The following is a 19,671-nucleotide window of genomic DNA, read 5'->3' on the forward strand; positions in this document are numbered from 1 at the left end:
AACCAAAAAAATGAGTTCGCGTGTCACCTCTGACACGCCTGTCATAGGTTCGCCATCACTGCCTTAGGCCTTGTCCTAGAAAGGCATTTTTGCTTAAACAGGTTCCAATACCCCTATGTTCAGACCATGACTGGGTTAACAGAGGATTTCGTTTCCTATTCCCAACTCAAAGGAGGGTAGTGGTCTATCTAGGAAATACTACAATTCTTTCCAGCACAATTAGCACAGTAAGTCTTCTGGAAAAGGTTGCTAATGGGAAGAAGGAAATCTGACTCGTTTCCCAAAGTACAAAATTCTAAAGGGTTTGTATTAGGGTACTAATTTTTATATAAACAACCCTAAAATCTCTGTGCCTTAAAAAACCATCACAGTCCAATGTGGGTGAGCTGGGGTGAGAAGGGAGGCACATATGGGGAAGACTTTTGTCCTAGTCATTCAGGAACCAAAAGAGTCCATGGCAAAAACCAGGGTACGAATCTCTAATCTAGAGGCTTTGCAATTCTCTGGGGCCTTGTAGTCTTTCATCGGGTCCTCTGAATCCAGTGGGCTGGTAAGGGAAGAAACAGCCTGAAGAATCTCTTAGAGGAAAGATAAAAAAATGACTTACATCACTTCTGTCCTCATTCCCGGGGTGAGAACTCAGTAATATGACCCATGTAACTGCAGTAAAGACTGGCTCTCTGCGTACCCAGGAGGGAAGAAAATGTGGTTTAATGAACACAGCATTAACTCTGTTACACTGTCAAACACATTAGATTATACCAATGCTAAATGATACAATGGTACAAAGACTAAAGAACACAACAATACTAAATGCTGTGAATACTGTAGATTTGTAAAAATACAAATAATATAAAAATGATAAAAATGCTAAATTATGCCACAAATCGTACGTGACACGACAGCCACACACAATGATGTACAGGGCGCCTCTCTGATCTTACCCTGAGGGAGAAGGGCCTGGAAGTGAGACCACTGCCGAGGAATGGGCGTGGGTGACTCTCTGCTTGGCCCATAAAGAGACGGTTACAGGAGCAGCCTCATGGGCAGGAGAGAGAGATGTGAGAAAGGCGGTAACACGAGGCCCCCACCAGCTGACAAGAGAAGGCAACAGAGCTCTTACGGAAGCTTCCGCACAACCCTCCCAGAGTTGTTTTCCAGTTACCCAGCGCGAAGACACTTTCTTTCATCTGAAGTCAGGTATCGGCTTGCGTCACTCACTCAGTTCTGGGGGTAAGCGTATGCCTCCCTTGAGGAGGGCAGAAGGCGTGATGGTGACATGGGACGCAAGGAGAGCCCAAGGGACCATGGTTAGGCCATGCTCCCAGATCCTAACACACACCAACAGCGGCACCCTTCTGAGCTCTACAAACAGGCAGCTAGATGCCAAAAAGGACTTTGAGGTCAGCCAAGGTCAGCTTGGTGACAGATTCTCCAGATCCTGATAGAACCTGTTTGGCCAAATCTTTCTTTTTCTCTTGGAGCTGCAAGATCTTCTCTTCCACTGTTTCCTCACAAACAAATCTGAAACACAGACAAGCAAACAATTAGAAATCCAAGGCAGCGTATCTAATAACATGTTTGAACTTCTATTTATGCTTTAGTTTTTAAATGAGGTGTCTTCCTTTATGTAAGCTTAGGTTTGGTTAAGAACTCTTAAGTTTAGGCAAACCAGACAACCCAGACTAAATAAATGTCCATTTAAAATGATGTGACTCAGACTGACTTTTTTATTTCTTTCTGCAGCAGGTAATTGAGAAATGCCAATATGAGCAAAAGATATCCCTGTCCATGAAAGCACAGAGAGCCAGCTTTCACACAAACAGCTCCGCCTTCATAAGATGGAAAGGAATTTCTGCTAGGCATGTGTGCTGGTTTAAACAGAGTATCTGATTTTTGGGCTAATTCACACTGTAACAGGTTTTACAAACTGAGGAAATGCCACTGTTGTCATTCAATCACGCAACCTCTTCTGATTAAGCATTCACTATATGCCATGTACTACGCTAAGTGTAGGTATAGAGAGATTAACGTAAGTCTTGCTCTCAAAGAGAACCCAAAAGAAAGAGATTAAAATAAACAATAATACTACTAGCCAGAAAGTGCTATGATGGAAGCATGTCCAGTGTGCAAAAGGAGCAAGTACATCTGTCTGGAGTACCGAGGGAGGCTCCACCGAGGAGTTAACTCTCAGTGAGTAATGGGTGAGAATCTGGGCAGTCAATTCAGATACTGATCGGGTCTGGAGTTGAGGAGATCTTGGAACTGAAGATATAGGTATGGGAGTTACTGGAGTCGACAGATTTTTAGGGGAGGTGCGTCCAGAGTGAGAAGAGAGCTCAAGGCAGGAAAGCTAACATAATCGCTGTAGTTGGCAAATTTTGAGATTTACTGGTGCCCTTAGCAAGAGTAATTTCAGTGGAACAACAGGGTGAAAGTCAGTTGGTAAAGTCTGAGGAATGAATGGGAGGTAAGCAAGTAAAGTCAGTCAGTGATTTCTAATTCTCCAGGAAAGGTGGCCCTGAAACAGAAGGAGAAAAAGAGGTCCATCGCTAGAGGACTGTAGCATCAAGGCAGGTTTCATTGTCTTTAAAGAGAAGGGGGTCCCGCGCAGAGGACTATTCTACAAAATTACTGGCTTGTATTCTTCAAACATAAAACACAAAAAAGACTGAGATTGTTCCACATAAAAGGAGAGAAGAGTCATGACAACAGAATGCTTCGCAGGATCTAGGATTTTCTTTTGCAGAGAAGATGTCATTGAAACAAGTGACAAAACAGAATAAAGTCCATAGGTCAGGTATTATATCAGGAGTACATTGTTAACAGCTCAATTTTGGCCATTTTATTGTGGTTATGTAAGAAAATGTCCTTATTTCTAGAAAATGGACAGTAAAGTAGTTAGGGATAAATAAACAGCATGCGTGCAACTTACTCTCAAATGGTGCAGAAAAAAGTTTGCATGTACACGCACACACACACGCACAAACACACATGCACACACAGACACGCAGGATATTTTTGGTCTTTTTCTTTTAAGACTTCTTACATTTTTTATATGTCTGAAATTACGTCAAAATAAAAGTTATAAGCAAGAGAGGGAGAGGGTCGTTTCATGGGCTGCCCTGACTGAGCTAAGGCTCACTACTCTAGACAACTTGCTCTTCTTTGCAGAGGCCAATTCCAAGGTCATCCTCCAATTGCCTGTGTTCCCTTCCTGACTGTGAGTCCAAGGGGGGATGTGCCTCAGTAGCATCATTAGTAAAACAATCACCAAATACTTTACATTCTATTAAAATCTACCCAAGAAAGACTGGCACGAAAGCAGAACTTGGGGAGGGTCCTAGGTCCTGGGAGGCCCTTACTTACCTGTGTATGACAACATCTTTCTGCTGTCCTACTCGATAAATTCGGTCACAAGCTTGATCTTCAAGTGAGGGGTTCCTGGTAGAAAAGAGGGAAAGCTCAAAGGCACAGACATCCTAGGCCAGGGCAGCCAACTCCATAGGCAAATCCAGCCCACAGCCTGACTTTGGTATGGCTCTTTAGCTAAAAATGGTTGTTACAGCTTTAAAGGGTTGTAAAAACAAGCAAAATCCCACAGTGAAGAATATACAACAGAGACCTATGCAGCCTTCAAATCCTAAAATAATGACGATCTGGCCTAAACTATATACAGAAAAAGCTTGCAGATCCCTGTCCTGGCTATACTGGCCGCAGACAGTGTGGTATCAGATATTTCCTGCTTTCTAATGAGAAACTGGGGCCACTGCTAATAGTGACTCAGCATTATCGTCAGTTCAAACAGTAACAGAGGTGGAACCAACATTTAAATTCGGTCACTAACTAGCTGGGGGACCTGGGCAAGTCATCTAGCCTCAACCCTCTACATTCCTGGCTGCTACCTGGAAACGTGAGAGCTGAATACCTTTCTCAGCTTTCATATTCTGTGATTCAACTGCCAGAGAATCAGACCCACGTGCAGCAATCCCTGGCTGGCATAAACGGAAAACCAAAAGCTGGGACTAATTATGACACTTTGTCCTGACAACACATACTCATTTATCTTATTTCCAGGAAAGGTGCTTGCTATTATGCTCCTGGTGTTGACGCTACGTGGGAGGCCAAGGGCGACATGTTAAGTGTAGTCCTAACATAATTAGAAAATCCCTCCCCCTTTTCCTTTTAGACAGAGTAATGCTGCTCCCTCTTTTCCAGGGTTGAGAGTTCCCTGGAGGTCAACACATATGTCTGAAATATGGTATTGTGAAGAGTCAGAACTGAGGGATGCAGGTCTTAGGTCTTAGTCATAGGAAAAGCCTTGCTCCCAGTTTCCATGGAAACAGACGTTAGAATAACAATAAAGTGAATGGACTATTTTCAGTAGCATTTGAAGCCTTGCCGGTCAGGGATTCAGGGCTGTCCACTAGCCCTGCATCTCCACACACGTGTGCAGCGGCATCTCCCCAACACTGGTAGAGCCGAGTCAACAGACAGGCCCTGCTGCCCCTCCAGCCTGCTGGTCCCCTGCTCTGCTGTGAAACTCCAGAAAAATCCAGAGCTGTGGTTACCAGTGCATATCCAGAAGAAAAAGGTGGTTTCCGCCAATCAGGTTTAGACCAACACCTCCAGCCAAAAGGGAGATGAGCATGACCTACAGAAGAAAGCACACCAGTAACTCCATGAAATACACGCTCCTCTGCCCCAGGTTCAAGGCCAGCATCAGTACAGAGAGCACCGAGTTCCTATCGAATTTCCTTCTGCTGCCGTAAATGCACTATTTTGAAACTGTGAAACGTCCCACTTTTAAGAAAATTCTCATTTCAGTTTTTTGGTGAGTGAATCTCAAAACACTGTGTGCCTGCCAAAATATACAAGTACTACACTCTAGAGGACTGTAGTGGCTAGCTCAATACACTTCCCTTTAACCAGATTCTGTCTATCCCATCCGTCTCTGCACCCCCACCCTCAGCACCTCTATGATCCTCCTGCCACTCACGAATGCTTTCCAAAGTCTTATTATCCATCATCAGATGCCTCATTCTTCAACTTCCTCCCATATTTCATCTCTAAATCCTACCCATTTTTTAAGACTTGCCTCCTCCACAAAGATTCTCTTGAACCCACCCAGTTCTGCTCTCCCTCTCCTTTTAGCCCTCATATTTTATTCTCTTTAGAGGATCTGCATACTTTGATATGTACCTCATAAATGTCTAATAAATTTAAAAGACCTGGAGGGATCAAAGCTATGAATATATTTAAATTGAGCTGCTACATTAGAATTCTCTGTATAACTGAGAAAAAATTGCTCTTAATTCTATAACTTTGATATGACCAGCTCGTACCTGGGGGCCCCTGGAGTTGTTAAATGCCTCTACCAAGTCCATTCTCTGTTTGGGGCTGACAGAGCCATCGATGGTGGCGTAGGTCAGTTTGTGCCTCCTCAGGTGCAAGGCTACAACCTTCAGCATGCTGGTCCACTGAGAGACAATGACACTGGAAGGAAGGATAAAACAACCCCCCAAACAGATTAAACTCATCTGCAACCTGTCATGCCCCTTTGAGTTCAGTTGTCATGTGGAAGAGGAAAGGCCTTCTGTGACATGCTTAGGTCACATTTTAAGATTATATGTGGATAAACAAATAAATTGTGACATGGTAAAAAGATGATAATGCTCCAAGTTGTTTCCAGATCCAGCCTACGATCTATCCGGCACTGAATGAAGTGAGGATACAGTGGTGACTAGACTCCGGTAAGCACTACAGCCTCCTACTATTTGGGGGTCGAATGCTCACCCAGAGGAGCTCTGTGGTCCTGCAGAGAGGGACCCATCGCCAGTCATAACAACAAGCTGCTAGGACTTCTCTACTCCCCTCACCCAACCCCCTCCATCCTGTGTTAATTAGAGTTTAAAGTTTTAGATAAAAATATTTCACATATACAAATGCAGGTTTATAACATGCACGTAAGTTGAAACAAACAGCAAATGGACTCCCGGCCTTCTCACGCAGTTCTCCCTCCCTTCTGCACCTGTTACCCTTGATTCTCTTTAGATACTGCTCTACTTTTAAACACTTCTCAGAGGCTTAGCTTTCTCCGGTCCTCAGGGACTTCCTTTCTAACCAGTGCCACAAATACTTTAATCAGAAATCAGAGGGAAGTTGGGCCATAACGTCAGTGCTTTCTGCTGAATATGACTCAAGGTCCTTAACATAAAAAACTAAGATTTGCAACTGTCAGCAATACCAAACTTTCTTGCTTAATTACAAGTAATACCTAGATAATGAGATAACACATTTACCTCTTTTGAGACCCTGAATTTCTTCGGATTGCCTCCAATTCTGCCAACAGAGATGAAATCTGGAAAAGGTTACATTAACATATGTAGCTTAAGAACTCTTCTCACTGTCCCTCTCCGGAATTACTGAGTGGCACCTGGATGGCCTCTCTGCTTGGTCTGACCCTCTCTACCCCACTCTCGTCTCTGCAGCCAGACAGCTATTTCTAAAATGTCAGTGTCACTTCCCTCCCGGGCTCAAGTCCCTTGAGTGGCTTCCCCTGAGGATAAAGCCCACGCTCTGTACACTGATCCTGGCTGCTCTGGCCTCTGCTTCCAGCTCCAGCTTCATCTCTCACTCTGCCCTCCCCAAGCGACACTCTAGTCATACGAAAATTCTTCCTTCACCAAGCCATGCTTTGTCTCACCTTTGTCCGTTCTGTTCCCCATCAGCTTAATGTCACTTCTTCTTGAAGGTTCTCCCTAGCCCCCAAAGTATGGGTCAGGTGCCCACTGCCTACGTGCTACCACAGCACATTTTGTTTCAATCACCAAGATCGTCTTCATGCTATATATTCATTGCTCACTTAATCATCTCTTGCTTCCATAACTTGAGATGCTCCAAGGAGGCAGATAGCCAGTGTATGTCTGGTTCACTTCTGTACCCCTAGCACACGACTAGACCAGAGACGGTACCACCCTAACATTTGGGGAAGAGGGTAAAAAGCCTTTCCCCAATTGAAGGCCTGCTCCAAATGTTGTTGAAGGAGAGGATGTGTCCAGACTGAGGAACACTTGCTAAAGCGTCCAAACAATCTCTCTGGTTATTTGTCAAATTTGAGTCCACAGGGGACCAGTCAATAAGAACACATGGGCAGGACTTTGGACAGCAGCTCAGTGCATTCCTCCTGACTGCTAATGTGAATGACCTTGCGAAAGCCTCCGAAGGGCCCCAGAGATCATCCCCAGAATGATGGAGGAGGAAGAAAATTAGACCAGGAACCAGGAGATGAAGAGATTCCTTACTCTGCCGCCACATGACTGTATCACTTTGGAACTCCCCGTTACGAGTTCAGAATCTACATCAGTAAAAAACTGGGCTGAGCCAGATGAATTCTGAGGTCCTTCAGCCCCTACACCAGCCATGGGCAAACTACGGCCCGCGGGCCGGATCCGGCCCGTTTGAAATGAATAAAACTAAAAAAAAAAAGACCGTACCCTTTTATGTAATGATGTTCACTTTGAATTTATATTAGTTCACATAAACACTCCATCCATGCTTTTGTTCCGGCCCTCCGGTCCAGTTTAAGAACCCATTGTGGCCCTCGAGTCAAAAAGTTTGCCCACCCCTGCTCTACACCATGGTTATAGCAGTGACCTGTAGAGGCCCCCACACGTGCTGATGCCAGGCAGGAAGGGAGTCACAGGACCGTACCATTTTGAAACAGTAGGAAGAAAAAAGAAGGTACGTGTAGCGTGTGGTATCTTGGCAACTCGAGGTTCTAGAAAGTGCTCTGATTGCCATGTTAAAGAATAGCCACAAGTATTTTGAGAAAACTGTTGAGAGCCGGATTCATGGTCCATGTGCTGGGGTCAAATCCCAGTGACATTCTGCCTGAGCTCAGGTTTATGTAACCAGAGAAAACTCCCTTCCCTTCATAGAGCAACCTCAATGGTGTGAGCTATCACTAATGGGCTTATGCTAAGAAGCCTTGTGAATAAACATTACCACGAATTATTAGCAATGTAAGTTTTAACCCAATCACAAACTCTGAAGGTGCCAGGACAGGAAGTCTGGCCACATATGGCTCTCTTCTTATGTCTCTCTCAGTTATCAGTGGTAAAGATCCAGGTAAATACTTTAAAATTTTAATTAAAAGTATTCTTAAGTAACACCATTTCCTTGGCAGTGACCGCCTTTCTAGTTACTTTTTTAAGAAGCCTTTGAAGAGGTTGAGGCTAGCAGTGGGCGTGAGATGAAAGGCAGGGCTCAAGTTGCAGCGCCTCTCAGCCTTCCTCTAACAGGGCTCTCCGCCTTAAAGAGCTCTAATGAGCAGAACAGAATGACTGATGGAGATAGGAGGCCGTGTGGGAAACACTAGTGCAGATGGAAGCCTTTCAACAAGTCAGAGCCATTGGCACTCAGATGTATTACAGCCTCTAGGGTCCAGCTTTTGTTGTTTTCCTTTAAAGCTTTCCCAAAACAAATTGCTTGCTCACTGTGGCCCTGTCCCAGCGTAAACCTGATCGGCTCCTTTCCCAGTAATCCATGACCGAAAAGCTGCCTTCATGCCTGAGCTGGTCCACTATCTAACTTTAGTTTTATTTGTGAAATAAAATTAGAATTTAAGACTGGAGGGAGAATTTGACCAGCTAAAATCGAACAGTTCTAGCTCTGCCATCAAAGGACTGTACCCCCTTGGACAAATGTGTGAGGAGGCCAACTCTGTCCGCCAGAATAGAGGCGACGAAGTACCTTGGTGCTCTCTCTCGTGTCTTCAAATAGCTCAACCTTGAAGCACTCGCCATTCAGGGAGACAGTGGCAGACGGCTCTGAGTTCTGGAGTTCGGACAAGGTCAGAGCGCTGAGCTGATCCTCCAGGGAAAGGAGCAGGCCTTCGCTCTTCAGTTCTGTCGGATCCAGGGCCTGAGCAGGAAACAGACAGGACAGGAGCAGGTGGGCACGGAGGCAGCAAGCCACAGGACTTGCCAATGAAGTGCTGACTGTTAACACTCCACACAGCAAAATGTCTTCTCATTGATCATCAGTAGCTCCTCAGAGACACCACGATTAAAAATGTAATTTTCCAAGTTTTTTCACCAGATTGAAGATAAATCAAATAATGAAACTTTTTGGTGACTTGCCAGATAGATCACATGATCATTCTTTTCCCCAGCTGGGATAGTACAGTAAATTAAGGTACTGTTAATCTAGATACATTACCACTACTCCTCAAAAGAATAAAACACTCCTCTTAATTATGGATGTACCTCTCTCAAACATAAAGGCAACTTTTCCAATATCTGAGTTTTCATAACTGGACCTGAAAGTCCTACTGCCTGAGGCAGAAAAAAAAGTAACTAAATTAGCTTTGTGACATCCTAAAATACCAAAGTATTCATAAATGGTTTCCTTCTTAACAGAATGCTATTTTCCATTCTTTGTAAAAAGCTTATTTAAAACAAAACAAACAATAAAAACTGTTCTCAACACCATGGGAATTATCAAGATCAATAAAAATTAATGTAAAACAAAGTAAAATAAACAAGCACCCTCTTTTCTGCCCCACCAAAAACCAAAGACACACCCAAACCCCATTTTCCTTGGTCCAGCAGACTAAATCCCAGATGCAGAAAGACAGGAATTTCCTGGCAGCCCTTCTGGGCACGAAGCTAAAGGCTTTTCTTACCGACTTTAGCAAAGAGAGATGGCAGCAACACTGGCGGAGTCTCAACAACTGTGACAATATGTGGACGGTGCTGGATCGCTGTGAGTCTGTGGCCACAGAGCGTGCAGGCGCACTAGACCCAAACTCCTGTGCCACTTCAGGAGGGAAAACAAACCATAGGAAACAGTAAGGGCTTAAAACAGGTATGAGGATGAATCAAGAACTAAATGATGCTATTTTAAATTTCTTTGATCTGAGGCTCAATGATATTAGTTGTAACACTTCTATACTAAATAAGCCAAATGAAATGCTGGTTTTCTTTATTGACCTACTTATATTTAATAGATCAGAGTTTGAAAATAATTAAAAAGAAGCTTAGGTCACCAGGACTGATGCTTACAGATCAGTATATACACTATGGTTTGAGGTTCCCAGCTAAGGTCAAATCTCTGATACCAAGAATCCACAACCTCCCTGCTGTAATTTTATGAATCTGACTGCACAGTGTCATTAGTTATGTTTGAGTGCCCCACTGCTTACCTCTACTGAATGGATTATCAGGGCTTCGTCCAGATTGCTTATCCCCACTTTCCTGTCTTTTTAGATAGGATTGGAGAGCTGATCTGCCTCAGATCAAAAAAGAAAATGCACATATAATGTTCGCTACAACTAAATAGGTTTACAATGGCCACTGCTTAACTGTGCTTGCAGTAGCACCTTGAAAAACTAAAGGTGGACTTGTTAAGTGATGTCAGGCTCATAGCAAGCACTGGCCCAAAGGCAACGAAAACTAACTACTGAAAAACCCCCAAATCATTTTTAAATAATTAATAAATATCAATGCAAAATGTTAGAACAGGGGTCCTCAAACTTTTTAAACAGGGGGCCAGTTCACTGTCCCTCAGACCATTAGAGGGCCGGACTATAGTTTAAAAAAAAACTATGAACAAATTCCTATGCACACTGCACATATCTTATTTTGAAGTAAAAAGACAAAACAGGAACAAATACAATATTTGTATTTGCACGTGGCCTGTGGGCCGTAGTTTGAGGACCCCTGTGTTAGAATATTAAATATTAATATGTAATACACTGACATGTTGATATTATTAATTAGTATGTTTTATTAATATTTTTTATTGATGAATATTAATAAATATGAGGTATACAAAGAGAAAAAAACACATTTATGCTGGAAGTGAGAGGTAGTGGGAGAGTAAATCTGGAGTCAGGGAAGGAGAAGGGTTTTACAGAAAGTGCAAAGACCAGATGACAAGGATTACGGAGCAGTTTTTTGTTTTTAAGTTCCAATGAGATGCTGGGTAACAGGTCAAAGGTCAAAGAGATAATTTCCCAACATGGCCCCACGAGGACCAGATGCAGGACCTGGTGCAGTGACCATACCCTAGCACTTCCGTGCAAGGAAGCCAGTGAAGAGCAGCTTCAAAAGCCTTCAATGTCAGTGACACACAGGTGAGCTGGGGAGGGGGTAAGGAGCAAGACGGAGATTATAAAAAAGGAACAGGTATCCGCCTTATCAATAACACCCTAAATACAGTTTGAGAAGACTTGACACTCGACTCACTGCCAAGCCAAGGACAGAAAAGCAACAGTACATATGAGAAGGTGCTTCTTCCTGGCACACACCTTGATCTTGCAAAAAGGACACTATAAACAGTCTCTTCCTCTTCAGAAAGCTTTAAACGGTGCAACTGAAATGTACGCTGGGGCAGCACCACCTGGGAAAGTAAAGGGAAAAGGCAGCTGGGATGAAGTTACAGAAATTAACTGAATATTAGAGTACATTCCCAGAGTTGACACTGGAAGTCTAGTCAAGGCTGGACAGCAGCCTCCACCCTTCCCTAAAAGTAGGGCTGCTAACACACAGACGGCAGGGCTGCTGGGACACAGGTGCAGGACAGCAACCCAGGGCTCTGCCCTGGAAAGTGGGATTCAGAGGCTCCTGAAGCAAAGCAGATGGCTGTTCAACCCAAGACAAGGACATGGTCCCCATCCTCCCCTGGCCTCCCCCTCGGACACACATAAATGAGATTACCAAGGGCTTGCCGGTGGAGTCCAGCTGGTCTTTTGTTCTCCTTAGCAAAAGGCTCCTGGTTAAAATACTTAACCGTTCACCTCCTTTCTTTGTACCATTGTCAACCTGGCTCTTCCACAGATTGAACTCATCAAATGGAGAACAACGGAGAAATCTTTTTTGTTGGGAAGAAGGACATAGAAAGAAGGAAAAGTATGGGAGGATAGAATAAAGGTTCAAAGAAAGACATCAGATGAAAAACAAATCAGATTTTGTTACATCTGCCATCCCATCATTTTTAAAAGGAATGTCATAGTAAAGCTCTGCTAGACAGATCAAAAGGACCTAGGTCAACAACGAAAACCACATTATAAAACTGTGAACTTTCCCATTAACACACTGTCTGTATCGTCACAACAGGACATGTAACCAATAGCTAGAATTTATTCCTAAAGCTTAAAAGGCTAGCAAAGAAATTCCATATCCTCTTACAGGCTGACTTTAATAAAAGCAAGTATTTTAAAATCAGCATTCTTTTCTGTTTGCTTCAAATAAATTATAGTCCTGACCCCAGGTCATATGCTTTAAAGCAGAAATAGCCCAAAACATTCACTGGACTGAAGAAAGGTGATTCTGTTTCCTTTAATTTAATCTGTTTTATATTCTTCCATATATATTGGCTAAATGTAATCAAAGTCCCATATCAGCCAGTCAATCAACTGGTTATTTTTCTCATAAATATGAACTCTTTTGCCCTTTAAAGGTTGGGAGGCTTGCCATCTGCTACATGAGATAACCAGGCATACACCAGAGCTTTACCATGAGATACGAAATAATTAGGAAGGTTACTGACAGGGTTCACGTTTACAGAATTCCAAAGAGTTTACTCACTTCAGCAGTGAATACATGTCCAACAGGTTGTTCTGAATGGGGGTTCCAGTGACGGCCCAACGGGCACGAGCCTGCAGCTTACACACGGCTATGGAAGTCTGCACGCGGGGGTTCTTAACATTGTGAGCCTCATCCAGGACGATTCGGGCCCAGACTATGCGAAGCAAAGGTGTTGCGATACCCTGGAAGAAACGCCAGTGAAACCCAACAACGGAATGGGAAAACGTATGTCTTTAAGAAGATAAGGGGAGACAACAACAAGTGGGTCCTCCACTGAAGACCCATCTGACCTTCAAGTTTGAGGTACACTGAAATAAGCATTAAGCTTAAGAAACCGAGAGTGGAAACTCTCAATGGGTCCAAATAGACAAGTCAGTTGAGTACCCCAGTCCTTGAGCTCAAGAATAAAATGTTTCCTAATATGAGTTTTCCTTTATTCTTTCAATCCACTTTTGAGCAATGGCTATGGGTCAGGACTTCACTAGGTATTCACTCATTTGATAAAATATTTACTAAATTTACAAAAAAATCACTGAAAACTTACTAAAAGTCTACTTTCATATGTGAGATACTAAGCCATACAAATGGACAGTTCCTACCCTCAGAAAGCTCAAAATCTAGAGAAAAGCAAGCACCAAGATAACTACATACAACACAGTGAGTGTCTAATGAGCCCCCCTGCAACCTTCAGCACATGACAGTAGGGATCCAGTCTTGTTCACTCTGTACCCATAATACCCGAGACAGCAGCTCAGTATTTGCTGGATAAATGGAGCGCTGTCACATAAGCATAAGAGACACATTTAACCAAACAGGAGGCAAAGCATTCCACTTATTGTGAACAAAGGCACAAGAGGGTGGCAGAGCTGGCGGAGCAGCACACGTGCCTTGTTGTGGCTGAGCAAGGGGGGGGGGGGCAGAGAGGGTTGGGGTGTAGGTGAAAAGGGACATGCAAGCAGGGCAAGGTCATAAAAGCCTAAAATATCATGTAAAAAAATTAAGGTTTTACCCTAAAAGCAATGAGGAACCACTGAGGAATCTGCAAAGTTAATCATCTGCAAAAGGCAGAGGTGGTCATCAGAGGTCTCCCCAAATACAGAATCTGTGACTATTCTATTGTAAAAACATATGTTAAAGAGGAGTTCCTGGAACAACACTGTATTTTCAGGACAAAAAAAGCCCCTTAGTCACTTAAGCAATAAAGCCTCCGCCCTAGACAACTGCGACTCCCCTGAGTGCAGAGCAGACATCAGGGTTTTCGCTGGTTATCACTTAGCCTCTGGCCCATGTGTAGCCTTATTATTTCAACCCCTTTTCCTGAGAGTTGGAGAGAGGCAGGGAATGATAGCCTAATACCAAAATATTAGTCCTAAAATACCAGTCTTCACACCAAATATAAAACATATCCCGAGAGGATATCTCACAGATTCTAAAGTAAAAATTGCAACAAGTGAGGTTTTCCTATCATCATGTGATGACCACCACAACTGTGATATAGTTATCATTCTTTCTTAAAAAAACACACACAAACAGCTAAAACTGTGCCAACCCTCACCCTTTATCACTGAGGAGGTGGTCTAGGATAAAAGAGGGGACAGAGAGCGCTTCGTTCCCACAGGTGGACCGGCTAGGACACTCCTGACCTCACAGGAGGGTACCTCTGCTCTCTCTGATGCTGTGACAAGACTGAGCGAAAGGAGATGGGGCTCCCCCTCTCCTTCCCTGGCAGCCCCCAGCCTCACCTCTTCACTGAGGTTTGTGCCCGGGACCAGTCCCTCTTGCTTCTTTGTGGGGATCTCCTTGGCCACAAGGCTATAGGTGGTGATGACGATGTCATACGTAGAGAGGCTGTGTAGATATAACACGAAGCAAATGGTAAACGATCCCGTGTGTCTGACAATGAGAAGCAGAGCTGATTTCTTCATAAAAATGCCTATGGCTGGATGGACAGACGGCAGAATTCATTCATTTATGCCTTCATCAACACACGTGATTCTGGAGAGGTAAGCTTGACTCATCTGGCTTCCTTCCCTCTTCCCTCTGATCATTTCTACAGTCTACTCACTGTAACAAGAACAGCCTCCCTCTTCCCATCCAGTGAGTCATAAAGGAGAACCAGCGGGGCTCATATTAACCTTCATATCTGGCCTGTACAGAACGTTGGGAACTAACATTTAGTAATGACTTGACACAGATGATGCTACAGTCCCAGAGAAGTAGAGACTCTCAAAGCAGTTTGCCTTTCATCAAGGATGCTTTCTCCTCTTTGTTCTCCAATGGACTTCAAAACCCATTGATCTAGCTTTGACATGTGGGTATAATCACGCTGTAACTTTCCGTTTACCTTGCCTACACTCTTTACATGTAAAGATTCTTAATGAAAGGCACAAATCCTTTCCCAAAGCAGCTTAATAATGTGAACCTGAGAGAACGTCCACACATACCTTTGATAAAAATGATATGCATAATGCAGAGAGGCAGCAAGGACTCCAGGTGGCCTTAGCATCATATAACATATAACTGAGATGATTCCAATCAGTCCACTAGTACACTCTGAATACCAAACCAGGTATGACCAAAGTGCTAACCAATGAGATGCAATTTATTTCTAAATACAGGCAGGCCACTCACAGCACTCTCTGCCGGAGAAACATGCAGGCCTGCCGCTGCTGCCCCAATGCCCTGTCGTCTGAAGAGACTCTCAGTCACAAGAATTGGTGTATTATATAGGGGTCACCAATCTGGCAATTTACCCCTGAAAGACCACTGCCCTGTTCTTTAGGGGATAAAAGATTCACTATCAGAGGTGGGGGAGAAAAGTGGGAACAAATCCATTCTTTGTTTGTTTGTTTGTTTGTTTGTTAAATATGTTTTATTGATTTTTTACAGAGAGGAAAGGAAGAGGGGAGAGAGTTAGACACATCGATGAGAGAGAAACATCAATCAGCTGCCTCCTGCACACTCCCTACTGGGGATGTGCCCGCAACCAAGGTGCATGCCCTTGACCGGAATTGAACTTGGGACCCTTCAGTCCACAGGCTGATACTCTATCCACTGAGCCAAACCAGTTAGGGCAACAAATCCATTCTTAATTAGATCAGCAAGTATTCAACCCAGACCCTTATATCAGTTAGGAACAAAAAAACCAAATTATTTAAAGCCAAAAGGCAAAGACTAGGGCTCAATTTAACATCTGAGGAAATATTCCCCTTCCTGATCATTCCTCCTCAGGAATTCACATTTAGGTCTAATCCTAAACTCTTGCATCTAAAACTTCTTAGACCATTCACATATGAAAAATACAGTCATCTATATATATAAAAGGCTAATATGCAAAGTGTCCCCTCGGGAGTTCGACTGGGAGTTCGATTGCTTGCTATGATGTGCACTGACCACCAGGGGGGTAGCACGGAATAAAGAAAGGCCCGGCTGGCAGCCAGCAGCCAGGGGAGGGAGGCCCCAGCCAGCAGCCGGAAGGCCCCGATCAGTCCTGATCACTGGCCAGGCCTAGGGACCCTACCCGTGCACTACTTTCATGCACTGGGCCTCTAGTAAAAATATAATCAGCCTACATCAACTAATCATTAATAGTTGTATCAAGATGCTCTTTAAGACTGGGCTAGTTCCATTCACACTAACAGAAAAGAATGTGAATTTGGAAGCAGAAATTCACCATCATGAAATACCTGTGACAGAGCCTCTTCTACCAGGGAATGCAGCTGCTGCCTGGCTGACAACTCAGGCGTGTTCGGCCTGCTCACATGGCAGCTCTTTTTGCAGAGTGCCACAAGAACACCGTTTCTCTCAAGAGTTATCTCTTAATACAGGTGAAGGCTGTTTGGGGATAAGAGTACCTTTGGCCTTGACAATATCATTAGTTCTGATTAAATGAAACCTCGGGGACGCAGGCAGTCAATGAGGCCTCTGAAGCCCAGTGACTTCAACATTCCTGCACTTACACTTTCGCACGTTGATCCCGGTTTGGGCCATGATAGAGATAGACTCTCAGTTTGTTGTGGCTCACACGTTTCTCCACCTCCTTTTTCCAATGGTGGGTCAGGGAAGCAGGACAGATGATAAGTGTTCCATGGGAAGTAAACTCCGTGGAGTCTCGGGAGGAAAAAATCAACACCTAGTTACACCCATTAAACAGCTTTTAGCTTCTGAGAGACATTACCTTTCTCTCGACTGGCTTCATTCCTTCAGTCAATATTTTTAACAACTGCTGCTCTTATTTCTACACATAGGTAAGCAGAATAGGAAAGGGAAGCGATGGCCTTTTAACTCAAAATACTTAATTACTTCTTATTTACCCTTACATAGGTGTCAGACAGAGAGGCTAAAAAAGGAGAGGAAAGCAAGTGGTACACAACCTCAATCTAAAAACCAAAAAAACCAGTGTACTCTCAGTGGCCAGAAGGTGGAAGCTGGATCATATCCTAACTCATCCTGGGCTTTATGGGGGAGTATTGTTTTTTTTCTGAAAAGCATTAACTTAATTATATCTACATTAAAATGTAAGTACAAAAACCCCTAAGATGGGCAAACACTACTTTGGAACCACGTAGTAATGTAGTATTTGTACCACTGCCCCTCATTCCGTGTGTTTGTATACAGGCGTGCATGTGTGCGTAAGTGTAAGTGTGTGCACACCTAAGCTGCTACTGCACACAGGGACATAGGATCCAGCTGCAACAGTGGTCATCAGAGGCTTGAGAGCAGACGGTCACTGATTTTTTTAACTATCTAACCACTTGAGAAATGTACTGTGTCCATGGCAACTTACTGTGGTGGTGTCTATAAACAATACACAGGACTTAAAGTACTTATAGCCATTACAGATTAAAAACAGGATGAAACAAGATACGAATTGTCTAGAACCTGGAAACTTCCAGAACTTCAGAAACATGGAAGACAGCTTTTGCTACGGTGGCTCAAATCTGAGTTTGTGACAGATCCTGCTTCAAAAAATAATACATTAACTAATCTGGACTTATCCTGTGGTTATATCCTCAATATTAATAAAAGTAATCATTATGTATAGACTGTCTCCTAGAGCCTTAGCTCTCTCCACAAAATTTTTCTAGTTCACAGGTCATGCTAAGTTTATATTAAAAGAGAAAAAAGATCACTTAAATTAGCATATTGAGCATCAGAAATGATACTGTAGGAAAATAGTCTAACACTAGATTTCCAATAAATTAATTAAATATGACCACAGGTGTACTTTTGTGGCTTAAAAGTTTTCAAATGATTGATGTAGGAAATGACAGGCCACGAAGGCACTTGAATACCATCTTTGGAAAGCCAAGTCAAGGTCGTGTTTTTGTCCTTCTCTTTGTTTTTCTCTTGATCCTTCTGGGTCAGAATGAGTGAAATCATTGTCAGGGTTTTTCCTAATCCCATATCATCCGCTGGAAAATAAAAATAAAGACAGGAGAGTTAATTACTTAGGGCAAAGAATCAACTCAGCTTCCAGAAAATAAATATATCTTATGCCTACTTTCGTGGTGCTTCTACATTTCTGGAGTTACAGTTAACTCAAAACAGTCCTCCATCCCCTTCACTTATTCATCAGAGAGAGACATGAATTAGCATTCCTTGAGAACTGTCAATGTGTCAGTAACTGAACTAACCTAGTTTACTATTTATACCTTGCAAAATAGTATCCTCATTTCAACCATTTAAATAATCACTCTGACATAAGCAGAAGTAAAGTGTGATGTCATGAATTCCGGTTCAAATCCTGGCTCTGCTGCTGTGCAGAAAAAGAGGAAACACAGCTATCCACTGGAATCCCTGCTTCCAGGGAAGACTGACCTGTGGCTGGCATCTGGGAACTCACCATTCCCTGAACTGACAAGAGTGGCTCACTGGCCCTAGCTGGTTTGGCTCAGTGGATAGAGCATTGGCCTGTGGACTGAAGGGTCTTGGGTCTGGTCAATGGCACATGCCCAGGTTTCGGGCTTGATCCCCGGGAGGCATGCAGGAGGCAGTTGATCAATGATTCTAACCATAGATGTTTCTCTCTCTCTCTCTGAAATCAATAAAATATATATATATATTTTTAAAAAGATTGGCTCACTATGCTTACCCTATTTGTACAAACAACACGGTTTATGCTGAATGCCTGATTTCCCTCTGGAAGCATGGAACTTACATACATACCAGGCTGAAGCTGCCTATGCGACCAGCCCCAGGAAATACCTTGGGCACTGGATCTCTAACAAACCTCCCTGGTTGGCAGCACTGCACGTGTTCTCACATCTCACTGCTGGGAGAATTACGTTTGCCCTGTGTGACTCCCATGGGAAAGGCCTCAGAAGCTGGTGTCTAGACTTCCCCTAGACTTTATCCCATGTGCCTTTTCCTTTTGCTGAGTCTGATTTGTATCAAATAAGTGTTGTTACTATTTTTATTTGTAATACAATATAGCCATGAGTGTGACTATATGCTCTACATCCTCCTAGCAAATCACTGAATCTGGAGGTGGTCTCGGGGACCAACAGAGCCACTTACTAGCCACAGTGGACATCTGTCATGTTTTTCTAGAAGCTGAGCACCTTGGAAAATGCAGTCTGACCAGTGCCCGAAGCACAGCCTGAAAAGCCTGCTTCCTCGGCTTCCTGCAGCGAAGGCAGTGCCAGCATGACCTGCTCCACAGGCCACCAGTACTCACCTAAGATGTAGATTCAGATATAAGTGACCCGAGAAAAGAGGCTAGAAGGGCTGGGCACACAAGTGTCTCATTTTGGGGTAGCAGTGCCCGATAGAGCGAAGCCGCCATGACAGTTTCCACAAGACACTAGCTTATTACTTGGCTCTGACCATTGCTCCTAGAAGCCTGGCTCCCGCCTGGCTCTCCACACCTCCCACCACAGAATAAACCGTCTCTGCTTAACCAGTCAGAGTCAGCTTCTACTGTTGGCAACCGGGACCTGGCTGATCCTGCTGAGGGTCCTGAGCATGCTGGTTAGCCATTCTGAACCGTTTCTCAACTGTAACAGAGGGCAACAACCCCAGAGGCGTTGAGAGGATCATATGAAATAGTACAACAATATCTTCGTTGGCTCCTTCC

At 43.7% G+C, this 19,671-nt stretch overlaps 1 protein-coding gene across 4 annotated transcripts in view; it reads right to left on the minus strand.

The window, feature by feature from the left end:
- Nucleotides 1–692: 692 nt before the first annotated feature.
- The window catches only part of TTF2 (transcription termination factor 2), a 36,299-nt gene continuing 17,320 nt past the window's right edge, over nt 693–19,671 (minus strand). For 3 of the 4 annotated variants that reach the window (XM_036343944.1, XM_036343943.1, XM_036343946.1), the window contains 14 exons: nt 17,888–18,007; nt 16,553–16,703; nt 14,336–14,441; nt 12,594–12,775; nt 11,724–11,877; nt 11,315–11,406; nt 10,208–10,290; nt 9,689–9,822; nt 8,755–8,925; nt 6,303–6,361; nt 5,346–5,496; nt 4,572–4,654; nt 3,370–3,444; nt 693–1,524 (listed from right to left, as the gene is read on the minus strand). In XM_036343944.1, coding sequence (XP_036199837.1) covers nt 1,380–1,524; nt 3,370–3,444; nt 4,572–4,654; nt 5,346–5,496; nt 6,303–6,361; nt 8,755–8,925; nt 9,689–9,822; nt 10,208–10,290; nt 11,315–11,406; nt 11,724–11,877; nt 12,594–12,775; nt 14,336–14,441; nt 16,553–16,703; nt 17,888–18,007 — 1,706 coding nt within the window. In that variant the 3' untranslated portion in view covers nt 693–1,379. The remainder of the gene's footprint in view (nt 1,525–3,369; nt 3,445–4,571; nt 4,655–5,345; nt 5,497–6,302; nt 6,362–8,754; nt 8,926–9,688; nt 9,823–10,207; nt 10,291–11,314; nt 11,407–11,723; nt 11,878–12,593; nt 12,776–14,335; nt 14,442–16,552; nt 16,704–17,887; nt 18,008–19,671) is intronic. The other variant, XM_036343945.1, reaches the window with a different exon arrangement.

The sequence above is a fragment of the Myotis myotis genome, unplaced genomic scaffold (genome assembly GCF_014108235.1).
Source record: "Myotis myotis isolate mMyoMyo1 unplaced genomic scaffold, mMyoMyo1.p scaffold_m19_p_18, whole genome shotgun sequence".
NCBI classification, from domain to species: Eukaryota; Metazoa; Chordata; class Mammalia; order Chiroptera; family Vespertilionidae; genus Myotis; species Myotis myotis.